Below are 12482 nucleotides of genomic sequence, written 5' to 3'. Positions count from 1 at the left end.
TCTATTTTAAGGATATGACCATTCGTTTGTCTACTACTAATGAAAATATCATAGATGAAGTGGAGAACGAAGCTTTTTTTTTTTTTTTTGCATCATTGTGTGTGTTTATTGGCTCTCAATATGATACACTGATGTATCTAAGAAGTGCTTATCACATTACTAAAAAGGACCAAGCAATTCCGCGAACTATAGAATTGAGTTTCAAGTATATATTAATATGATAGGCTAACTTCTGTTTTATAACTGGATTTTCCCTACTATGTGTCACGACTAACCGATCCTACAAAAAAAAACTCCTTACAACCACCAATGCATCTTCACAGGCGTGTCACGCTTACGTACAATATGATGATCAATATGCAGTACCAGTTATTGTTAGCAGACTTAGTCTCTCCCTCTTTTTGGTGCTTCTTATTTACTCATGAGACAAATTTCTCATGATCAACTTTTTATGCACATAATTTCAATGTATGTTGTATCAAATTTCGTTATCACCCATCTTGAAACACATTGTTTAAACAATAAAATATTTATAACTTTTATCAATTCAAGTGTGACCTTGAAATTATTAACACCATCAAATTACACGGTCGGCGCGGCGTGCCGCCGCGCCCATTCCTGCTAGTCTACATTAGACACGATATGTTGCATGTGTGCTTGTATGAGCACACACGACTATGAGAAATGGGTATGTGGTCGCCTTATCTTGTGGACTTGATGATTGAAGGCTTTGGTTTTGACCTAGCTAAGGAAAATGGCAACAAGTGGAAGAGATGATAGTGGGGAGCGGTAGAGGAGTGCCACATGAGAAACCACAATGATACAACTAGTAGAGGTCGGGAGAAACATGCCCTAAAATTGGTAGCTAGCGAGAGGATCGTGTTGTCATACAGCCGGTTGCTCACTTCTTCTCCAAGCCAATACCACGAAGGATAAAGACATTTTTTTCTTCTTATGGCTAGCTTTTGCTCCATTCCGGAGATGGCAAGATCCACAACCACTTCACACATTCCATCAAGGAGAAGCCCAAATCCCTTCACAATCGTCCACAAAAAGGTTACCGGAACACCAATCGCCAAGCCAACTAGCAGATCACTCTCCAAGAGTAACAAGCTCACGTTCTCTCACTCAAACTAATCGATATGGAGAGCCAAAGGTGGTCAAATCTTTTATACTCAAATCCCACCAAAACAACAAATGCTAGAAAAAAATTATAGAGAAAGAATAAAGGTGGAAATCAACAATGATTCCAAGATCTAGATCTAATGAATTCCCCTTCTTAGAGGAGGAATTGATTGGTGAAGATTGTAGACCTAGATCCCCTCTTTTAAATCTTTCAACAAGATGCAAGAATCATAGGAGGGAACAAAAACCAAGTAAACTTTTGAGGTTTAACAATTAAGTATGAGAGAGAGCAAATGAAATGATTAACCTTACCTTCTCAAGAAAGAAGAAAGTCTATTTATAGTTCAAGGGAGAAAACTAACTATTAGGGAAGATTCCTGCGACCCAAACCTGCAGCAAAATCGGTGGCACCGATTCCTACGCCGGAATGGCTGACGAGTACGGTAGATTCGCTTTCGGATTATGTGGTTTCGCTCGTTTGTCCGTTGGATTTGATTTTCAAAGAATTGGAATTGTAAGGGTTTTTTCCCTGTGGAAGTCATTTGATTCACAGGGTTTGAATCCTTAATGTTTATTTCCAACGATTCATTTTTTTATTTCCATTTTGGAAGAAAACACTCAAACCTCTTGCTAAAGTTCATTTGCTCGAGTACTAGCGCTACATACAGTGATAGCCTGCCAGGCATCAGAACAGAAAGCACTCTCATTTGATATGTTCCGCAAACTAAACAGTGGTGACACGGAAAGCTGGAACCATTCCATCATGAAACAGGATCCTAAATTAGTGGTAAGCCACATGAATACTTTTCAGACGAACTCCATTCCAGGCTTTTGACAACTTGCCTCTCCTTTGGTTTCCAAATAAAGTGCTTCCCTACCAAACCAAACTAGAATTATTTCATTTTTTTAGATTTTCAAACTGTATCTTTTCTAATATTAGAAAAACGGCTGCACCTACACCCAGGTGCATCCTGGTATTTCCCTACCAAACTATCCCTACAAAACTGAAAGCATCTACAAGCTCGACTGCCATTCCCACAAACAACAGTAGGCCGTTCATGGTGGTTACAGAAGTCGCCAAGTGGATCAGAAATTCAGAACCCTGAAAACTCGAGTTATTCAGGCCTCATTGCAGACACAGAAGTGAGAAATCTCTCAACAAATTTTCTAATAAACTTTCTAGGCATCACTTCCTGTTCTTCTTCTTTGGCTTGGAAGTAGTTCCAGTTGATGAACTAGCCGCTGCTTCCTGCTTCTTAGTCCTCCCATGATGCTTGGGGACCAGCTCTGCTATTTGAATCATTAGCTGCTTCTCTGAAATGCAAATGACTGGTGTCAGTAGGATACACAAAACATGTTCAAAGATGTGCATGTCATGGGAAATATCATCCTGTTGCGCTACAAGGGTTTCAAGAATTGCCAGACGTAGAAAAACCTGTGATCCAGTATTCCAAGTTGTAGCAAATTCAGTATCACGGTGACAGAAGGTACAAGAAATCTGTTGCCGAAGTATAAAAAGTAAAGGTCACATTGTTTTCTCATAGTATCAACACCTGTAAGGTGTTGCTTTACTCTAAACAAAAAAGAAAAATGTGTCTTAACCAAATAAAAAAGACAACATCAATTTCAGTAACATAATGGCACCAAGCAACATTGTAATTACCTCTCCTCTAACCAATTTAGCAAAAACATATCCAAATGATACATATAGATGGGATTAGACACTACAAATCAACAGATAAAAGGCTGTGTATTAACAGTACACATCCATGCATACACAATTGTGAGGAACAACAGGGACAACTTAATTGGTAGCAAAAGATCTAAATATTATAATGTAAATGGTATTACAGGAGCAAGATACAGGTAGATAAAGCCATGTTTATTCTATTAGACAATTTTTTACCACCTTATAAGCTATGCGTACCTGAGTACGTGACTGCAATTTTTGCGTGACTTTGAAAAGAAGTTGAAGTTGAAGGAAAGAAACTCAATATTCAGCTATCATGCATCAACTCTACTTAGCAACGAATAAGAGTTTCAGATTAAAAACATCACTACCATCGTGCTGCGCTGCTGTGCAGGCTAACAGAATTACTGATTCAGTACGGTTACATAGGAATGGTAGACCACAGACACATAGTTACATAGACATGGTATAATCAACCTAGACATATTATACAGAATCAAGGATAACTGATGAAACTACATACGTCCGCTGCATAATTGTCTATAACAAGATGAATTAAATACAAGTATAAATGACCAGATTTTACAACACTTCCAAGCAAAGCCTAGGAAGTACATGATCCACATAAAGCAACACACTTTACCCCCTAGCCATTTGATGCCCCAAAACATCCAGCCAGAGAAGTATATGTACACGCAATGGACAAAGGGAGGTGAAAGGAGGCCTCCATAGCAGCAGGCCCTATCCAGGCACCGCTCAAATGGATGAGGACAAGGATGCCATGGTTAAATGTATATGTTAGGTATATGATACAGATCTTTGTTAAGAGAAGTCCCATCTATAGACTGCCACATTCCATTTGGAATTAAGCAAGAATTAATCAACGAATGTAATTATCATATCATTAGCCCAGCCATCCTCTCGAAGAAATTACCCATAATGATAAAATGATAGTTTCCTTATAATCTGAGTTAGCGCCATGAGTTATTAGCCATTTTGTTCATATTGTTGCATAAGGAGAACAGTAAAAAAGAACCATTTTACTGTTTTACCAACTTACAGGGGACCATATGAAAGTAGTTGCCATTTTTTAGTTAATTATGTTAATATGTTATGCCGGAAAAGACCTCGCTAGAATTATTGTACACATCAAAACAGGCCAAGCTGCAGCCTTTGCATTTCCTTATGTCTGTGCACCATAATGCTACAAGTCCTGACAGCTGAAAGCAAACATCAATTTTCGTGTATGGTTATTTCAACGTTCACAGGACCTTGTCTCAGACATGATAAGACTGCATGGATTTGGAGAATATGAAGTTGCTAGTCAGGAAAACTTTTGAATTTGACTTCACAGTTCAATACTGGATAAGTAATTGTTTAACCATTATTATGTTACCATATGTTAGCATTATGATTTCATTTCCAAATAATTTTTATTTATTCCTGAGTCACCTAGTATGCCTCATCATATGGTTAGTTGGTTACTAAGCTTATTGGCCCATATTGGCAACTTCATTTCTCCTATTAAGTTAACTCTTCATAATCACTTACAGTAATACTAATATATTGTAATTTGTTGATCAAGTCGAATGAAAACAGAATGTTGAGATGAATCGGCCACATAGATATCTGATTCAGGGAAAAGATTGTGCGTGCATTTGGAGATAATAGGTGACGACTGACTAAGAGCAGAACAAAATAATCAAGCAAATCGGAAAATCGGAAAATATTAGAAGATCAGACATCAATTCCGTTGAATGCTACATTATTCTAAAATATTACGTTGCATTGTACTGAAAGGATAAATGCACTGACAACCCACAACTTAATCTTTCATAATATCACTATCTTGAATATAATAGTAAATAGGTAAATCATATCCCATTAGAAAAGGGTAAATCATCACCAACCATGGGTAAGCAATCAAGCTGATAGTACCAATGTGAGGCATCAGGTAGCAGTATAAGCTTCATTAAGATGATCAACAGTTATAGCATGCTAGTGCGGAGACCATCTTCTATTCATTTTAGAAGAGGCTTTCTTGCCATAAAAAGGACCAAACCATATTCCAAAGCATGCTTGTTTCAAAGGAATATGCACTTTGCTACTTATGATGATTAAGATTGTAATCTCGTATTCATAACATGCACTGGTGAAATGAAGAGAGGGTCACACAGAAAATGGACTGATTATTCGTATGCCATACATTTTCCTTTCTTGCCACGCACATTGATGTGCACTAAAATCTGGAGATTCAACCTGACAAATTAAGTTCCTTGAAGAGAATACAACAAGAATTGCATTGGACCAAAATCAAGTTCCTTCTAGGGAATTGACAGTGTGCAATTTAACAATAGCGCATGATAAGTATCATGCAGGATTGACTTTACTTCATAGAAGCGATCAAAACATTGACATATCACATAGGTATCACTGACAGCTCTACCTGCTGCACTAACAGGGACTGGGATAGTTCGAAATGGTTTGAATCGAATATAGAATTAGATGATCTTAACCTCTATGTAGCGCATAGCTTCCACACTATCAGGCAATGCTAAAATAAATCAAGGGCTCTTCCAGGATAAGTCAGTAGTTTTAGGGCTTACTTGTTTTGATTGCAGGATTGACTGGGGTGCCGTCATCATTCGCGAGCTGCACCCTCACCCTCCCAACCTGGAAGAAATCTCGCGGATACGCCTTATCCAACTGCATATACACCATGAGCACTCCAAACATCAACCCCCATATAATAAATCTTTGGAAGAACAAAGGGAACCCACCACTACAAAATTTCCAATGATAAGAAGGGAAAAAAGATAAAGGTACCTCAATCGCGCAAGGGATCTTGAGGTAGGCGCAGCTGTCAGCAATCTCAATGCAGGTGGGGTCGGGGCAGGCCTTGGCGGTGGCAATGCGGCGGCCCTCGGCGACCGTCTTCTTGGAATTGAGGTACACCGGGTAGATGATCTTCCACTTCTTGATGCTGCTCCTTAGTTCGGCACTGCCGCTGCCACCGACGTCCATCTCTACACGATTCGAGTAGGGCACGGAGCAGATCCTGGTCCAAGAAGCAAAGAGAGAGCGTGCACAAGCTTAATGTGGTTCACGGTCAACGGTCATGGCCTGGTCAGGCAAAGAGATTCATGGGAGAAGGGAGCTTGCGCACATACCAGGAGACCTGGAGACTTGAGTTTTCGTCGAAGCTGACGGAGGTCCGATGCACAGGGGACTGTTGGATGACGATGATGAAACAGACGGTCTCGACGTGCAGGAAGTCAGGACTCCAAAGCACTCTACAGAATTTAACCTTCAGAAAATGACTTATAGGCTTTGTTTGGGTGTATGTATCGGAGGCATTGGTATTACGTTGGGCTAGAATGCAAAAACAACAAGGGATCTGAATTCGGAATGGATTCCAATTTTGTTGCTTGGTTGTCTGTTGAATTGTCTCATGGGATATGAGGGGGACACCAATAAAAAGTCGTGTTTGGATGGAAAAAGTTTGGAATTGCTTATTTATATAAGTATGAAGCTTTTGCAATGTTGTAAATGTATCCTAATGGATTCTGGACAACATGCGCATATATCCAATTGACTATGTATAACAAAAATATTCAAAACATTGCTTCGCGGTAGAATTAATCTTTATGCAAACAAGAATATTGGTGAAAAGCGAGTATGCAAAAGCAACAAGAAATTGTTCATGCCTCAAACGAGGAAACCGCAGCATCGGAATACACCTAGTCCCTACTTCAAGAAGCACAAATTCTTAACAAGTATTTCTTGACAAAGTTGGTAGACCGTAGCATAACAGCAAGCATACATAATCTCCAAACGAAAGGCACATATAACAGAAAAAAGATATGTTTCTCATTACGTCTTAACATTCAATCAACATAAGAGCGATTCCATCCTAAATCCCATGGGAGCTTGGTCAGCGCTTGGAACATGGGCTCACAATCCTTCTCCTCTAGCTTCCTTTTATTTTATTTTCTTAATCTATGCATGCAACCAACTCTAAATCATCCGACATGAATCTGCTAATAAATGCAATTGTATAATTTGTAAGACATGATTCAAACGCACATACAACAACACGAGCATCAGCTAAGATAGGCTAATGCAGAGCAATAGTTATCTCAAATGAGGAGAAAATTTGGGCATAGGTACAAAAAATGATGAATTGGCTGCTGGAAGGAGAGGGTTCGAAGGGAATAGGAGGCCCAGGGATAGGTTGATTTGGGGATATGCGGAGGTGGCAAACCTCGGCCTCCCAGTCGGCTTCCGCCACCGCACGCCGCCGTTCTGCTGCTCCTTCCCGTCGATCTAGGGTTAGGGGGCGTGCTGCCGGGGAGAGGGACGGCCAAACGGAGGAGAAGCCTCAGAGGAGGAGGGCAAGTAGGGGGAGTCCTGAGAGGAAGAGGGACGGAGAGGAGCACAGGGAGTAGCCTACCTGCGCCGCCGGCAGGGTGGCTCTTCACCGGAGCTCCGAGCTCGTTCTGTTCCGGGAGCGGAACGTTTCGTCGGAGGCCGATTCCAAGGAAAACCGAAGGAGAGACTGTATTGCGCGAACGGGCCTGACCAGGCCCTGCTTTAAACGTGTCTGGCACCACCCGCTAAGGCCCGCTTACAAAAGCGGGCAACACGTCTATTCAACGGGCCGGACTGTGGCCCGTTTGACCTTTATGGGCCATTTTGGCCCGCGTACATTTTTCCCAATGATTTTATAAAAAAACAGGGAAAAAAACGCTGGGAAAATATATGAAAACTAAAATAAATTAAGCAAATGAGGTAAAATGTCATACTACCTAGGTTCCTATTTAATTGAGGCCGGATCGACGCTCGAACAATACAATATGTACGCACATATAGGTGAGCTCCGCGTCGATTAATACAGAACAGAGGGAGTACATGAGAAAAAATGGAAAATCCAAACTTACAATCGGTTGTCGCTTGATACGTCTCCAACGTATCTATAATTTCTTATGTTCCATGCTAGTTTTACGACAATACCTACATGTTTTATTCATACTTTATATCATTTTAATGCATTTTCCGGGACTAATCTATTAACAAGATGCCGAAGCGTCAGTTCCTGTTTTCTGCTGTTTTTGGTTTCAGAAATTCTACACAGAAAATATTCTCGGAATTGTACCCCACGAAGACAGAAGTCAATATTTTGCCGAGACGGACCCAGAGAGCCAGAGAAGGGCCAAAGGGGGACCAAGGGGCCCCCACCCCATACCATGGCGCGGGCCCACCCCTGGCCGCGCCACCAGGTGGGGAGGGCACCCTGGGGCCCCTCCGAGGCCGCCCTTCCGCCTATATATTCTCCCAGATGCGAAAACCCTAAAGATATCAGTCATATTCCACGAAGAGTTCCGCAGCGCCGCCGCCATCGACGACAAGTTTCGGGGACAAAATCTCTATTCCGCAGATGCCGCCGGGACGGGGAATTGCCCCCGGAGTCATCTCCATCGACACCACCGCCATCTTTATCGCCGCTGCTGACTCCCATGATGGGGAGGGAGTAGTTCTCCCCCGAGGCTGAGGGCTCTACCGGTAGCTATGTGGTTCATCTCTCTCTCCCATGGTGTGATCTTTATGTGATCATGAGCTTTGTAATCTAGTTGAATATGTAGATGTTACTCTTGTCTATTATGCACTCTAGAGGTTACTTTAATATGAACTCCGGAGTCACTCTCCACGGTGTGATGGTGACAGTGTGCGCATCGTGTGTGATTCCTTTATGACGTTGTGGAGCTTGTTTACTCCAGCTTGAGGTGTGCTTTTGCAGCCCTACACAATGAATGGTGTCTGTTATCCAATAAGAGAGTGTTTGAGAGTAGCATTTATTTATTCAATTATGTGATCATTGTTGAGAGTGTCCACTAGTGAAAGTATGATCCCTAGGCCTTGTTTCTAAGCATTGAAACACCGTTTCCAACAAGTTCTCGCTACATGTTCGCTTGCTGCCATTTTTATTTCAGATTGCAATTACTACTTATAATCATCCATATTACTTGTATTTCACTATCTCTTCGCCGAACTAGTGCACCTATACATCTGACAAGTGTATTACGTGTGTTGGGGACACGAGAGACTTCTTGTATCTTAATTGCAGGGTTGCTTGAGAGGGATATCTTTGACCTCTACCTCCCTGAGTTCGATAAACCTTGGGTGATTCACTTAAGGGAAACTTGTCGCTGTTCTACGAACCTCTCGCTCTTGGAGGTCCAACACTGTCTACAGGAATAGAAGCGTGCGTAGACATCAAGCTATTTTCTGGCGCCGTTGCCGGGGAGGTAAGGTAAAAGGTATTCACATCCTCCGACTACTAAGTTATTTCCTAGCACTGTTGCCGGTGTGTGGGTGCTCGAAGCTATTTTCTTTAGATTCTGCAATTATATGTTTTTGTTTCTTATTTTTATTTGTAGGGATTCCTAGCATAGAAAACAAAAAAATTCCTACCGCGAGAACGCAATCCAAGGCAAGATGCAATCTAGAAGATGGGAGCAACGAGGGGATGAACGAGACTAACCCTTGAAGATTTCCAAAGCCTACGAGAGGAGGCTCTCGTTGCTGCGGTAGACGATCACTTGCCGCTTTCAAAAGCGCGTAGAAGATCTTGACGGTGCCACAATCGGGCAAAACCTCCGTACTCGGTCACACGTTCGGTGTTGATGACGACGTCCTTCTCCCCGTTCCAGCGGGCAGCGGAAGTAGTAGATCCTCCTCGGAATCCCGGCAGCACGATAGTGTGGTGGCGGTGGTGGTGGAGATCTCCGACGAGCTTCGCCTAAGCTATGTGGGAGAGAGAGAGAGGAGGGAACCGCTAGGGTTTCGGGAGAGGGGCTCTTGGGGGGTGCGGCCATGGTGGTCTTGGTGTGGCCGGCCAGCCCTTCCCCTCCCTCTTTATATAGGTGGAAGCCCCAAGGATTAGGTCAAAAGTCTCCGAATAAGACCCCAACATAAACCTTCCATATGACCAAACCTAGGGGGAGTGGGACTCCCCCCTTTCCTTTGGTGGGGTGGTCGGCCACCATGGGGACGAGTCCACTTGGGACTCCTCCTCCCTTAGGCTGGCCGGCCAAGGTGGGTGGAGTCCACCTTCCATGCTAATTTCTTCCGGACTCTTCTAGAACCTTCTAGAACCTTCCAGGAAAAATACCGGATCATTTTCAAACCTAGAAAATGACTTCCTATATATGAATCTTATTCTCCGGACCATTCCGGACCTCCTCGTGATGTCCTGGATCCCATCTGAGACTCCGAACAAAACTTCGAACTTCATTCCATATTTCCATATCTACTTAAACGACATCAAACCTTAAGTGTGTCACCCTACGGTTCGCGAACTATGTAGACATGGTTGAGACTTCTCTCCGACCAATAACCAATAGCGGGATCTGGAGATCCATAATGGCTCCCACATATTCAACGATGACTTTAGTGATCGACCGAACCATTCACATACGATACCGATTCCCTTTGTCACGCGATATTTTACTTGTCCGAGGTTTGATCATCGGTATCTCTATACCTCGTTCAACCTCGTCTCATGACAAGTACTCTTTACTCGTACCGTGGTATGTGGTCTCTTATGAACTATTCATATGCTTGCAAGCTATTTAGACGATATTCCACCGAGAGGGCCCAGAGTATATCTATCCGTCATCGGGTTGGACAAATCCCACTGTTGATCCATATGCCTCAACTCATACTTTCCGGATACTTAATCCCACCTTTATAACCACCCATTTACGCAAAGTGGCGTTTGATGTAATCAAAGTATCTTTCCCAGTATAAGTGATTTACATGATCTCATGGTCGAAAGGACTAGGTAACTATGTATCGAAAGCTTATAGCAAATAACTTAATGACGTGATCTTATGCTACGCTTAATTGGGTGTGTCCATTACATCATTCATATAATGACATAACCTTGTTATTAATAACATCCAATGTTCATGATCATGAAACTATGATCATCTATTAATCAACAAGCTAGTTATACAAGAGGCTTACTAGGGACTCCTTGTTGTTCACATAACACACATGTATCAATGTTTCGGTTAATACAATTATAGCATGGTATGTAAACATTATCATAAACACAAAGATATATAATAACCATTTATTATTGCCTCTTGGGCATATCTCCAACAAGCTTCCCACTTGCACTAGAGTCAATAATCTAGTTTACATTTGTAAAGATATAACACCTTGGCCTTCCGGTGCTTTATCATGTTTTGTTCACGGGAGAAGTTTTAGCCAACGGACCTGACATGCTCAGAACCGTATGTATTTTGCAATTCATTTGCGTCTTCACGCATCACTCATTTCCAAATGAGTCGGCATTAAATATGTTTGGTCTTCTGGTGGAACCTTAATTCCGCGGTCTGAAATATGTCACTAATATTGTCATACACAATATAGCTTCAAAGTTCTGACACTATCGGAACTACACAAAATTCTCAAAGAACTTCTTGACTTAACATCCTCAGTCATTGTCAAAACAATGACATATTCTGCCTTCGTTTGTAGAATCCGTCACAATATTTAGAACTCTTCTAAATCTAGCATTGTGCTACCTTTAAAACAACACTTAGCCTAATTGAGATTTGAATTTCATTTTTATATGTGATTAAACAATATCGGTGCAACACCTTACAGCGATTTGTTTGTCATTACCCCATATGAAACTATATATGTATCCTTGGTTCTTCTAAAGCACACAGGGATATTCTTACTGTTTGTCCAATGATCATCATATGAATCATTCTGGTATATGCTCCTAAGTTTTTAGAGCATAGGACATCTGATTTTGTACATATTATTCGTGATCTAAAATCACTCATGTGTTTTTACTCATCGAATGTCAAATACACTCAAGTCTTGTTAAACCTTCGCATGAAAAGAACACCTTCTTAATATTTCTATATTGAACTACTTCAATATCCATTCTATGTACTTTGACTTAAACTTATTATGTGTTTCAATCTATCTTCATAGATCTTGACACTAAATTTGTTTCAGTCCATATCCTTTCATTGAAGTTAATTTCTCAATGAAACCTTTTAATCAAGTATATAATTACATCATTTATAACCAACTATATGTCATCTACATAAAGTATTATAAATATGTCTCAGCGCTCCCACTTAATTTCATCCGGTGAAGATTCCAACTCCGTGATACTCACTTCATTCAATTGAAGTTCGTATACCTATCTAGTATTCCACGGATTAGCAAAACTCTTGGTTTGTATCTTGTATACACCTTTAATATATACTTCTGTTAAGTAATGTATTTTGCCATCCTACTATCATATCTCATAAAGAAATATGTAGCGACTACTAGAATAATCCACATAGACTATAATCATTGCTACGGAAGATCTAATCTTATCGCAGTCAACTCTTTGAACTTTGTCGTAAACAACTTTTCGACAAGTCGAGCTTCTTCAAGGATATTTCATCCAAGTCCATCAATATTATAGATCCATTTACTTTCAAAAAGTATTCATCTATCTTGGATTTCATGGTGCATAGCCATTTTAACGGAATCAGGGCCCATCATAACCTCTTTGTTTGTAGTTGGTTTATCATTATTCAAAATCAATCATTTGTCCACAAATCATTTATTTGATCACAAAGTAAACCAT

At 41.0% G+C, this 12482-nt stretch overlaps 1 protein-coding gene across 2 annotated transcripts; it reads right to left on the bottom strand.

The window, feature by feature from the left end:
- Positions 1 to 2122: 2122 nt before the first annotated feature.
- Positions 2123 to 7350, bottom strand: LOC124692030 (signal recognition particle 19 kDa protein-like). 2 transcript variants are annotated; one of them, XM_047225327.1, is made up of 5 exons: positions 7269 to 7350; positions 5986 to 6108; positions 5642 to 5873; positions 5422 to 5521; positions 2123 to 2439 (listed from the first exon to the last, which is right to left on the bottom strand). In XM_047225327.1, the coding sequence occupies exons 3-5, from the start codon at positions 5837 to 5839 to the stop codon at positions 2312 to 2314; spliced, it is 426 nt and encodes a 141-aa protein (XP_047081283.1). In that variant the 5' UTR covers positions 5840 to 5873; positions 5986 to 6108; positions 7269 to 7350; the 3' UTR covers positions 2123 to 2311. The 2 variants fall into 2 exon arrangements, with proteins under 2 accessions (XP_047081283.1, XP_047081284.1); XM_047225328.1 differs by having other exon boundaries at positions 5986 to 6122; positions 7269 to 7318.
- Positions 7351 to 12482: the final 5132 nt, after the last annotated feature.

Source organism: Lolium rigidum, chromosome 2, assembly GCF_022539505.1.
Source record: "Lolium rigidum isolate FL_2022 chromosome 2, APGP_CSIRO_Lrig_0.1, whole genome shotgun sequence".
In the NCBI taxonomy this organism is placed as follows: Eukaryota; Viridiplantae; Streptophyta; class Magnoliopsida; order Poales; family Poaceae; genus Lolium; species Lolium rigidum.
Note: the sequence above shows the minus strand (reverse complement) of the source record. Positions and strands in the feature narration are given on the sequence as shown.

Excerpts from the sequence above, each read along its gene's own strand:
- LOC124692030 (XM_047225327.1), bottom strand. The coding sequence starts at position 5,839 with ATGGACGTCGGTGGCAGCGGCAGTGCCGAACTAAGGAGCAGCATCAAG. Across the intron at positions 5,522-5,641 it reads AGATCCCTTGCGCGATTGAG|TTGGATAAGGCGTATCCGCG; the intron begins GTACCTTTATCT and ends GTGTATATGCAG. Across the intron at positions 2,440-5,421 it reads CAATCCTGCAATCAAAACAA|AGAAGCAGCTAATGATTCAA; the intron begins GTAAGCCCTAAA and ends TTTGCATTTCAG.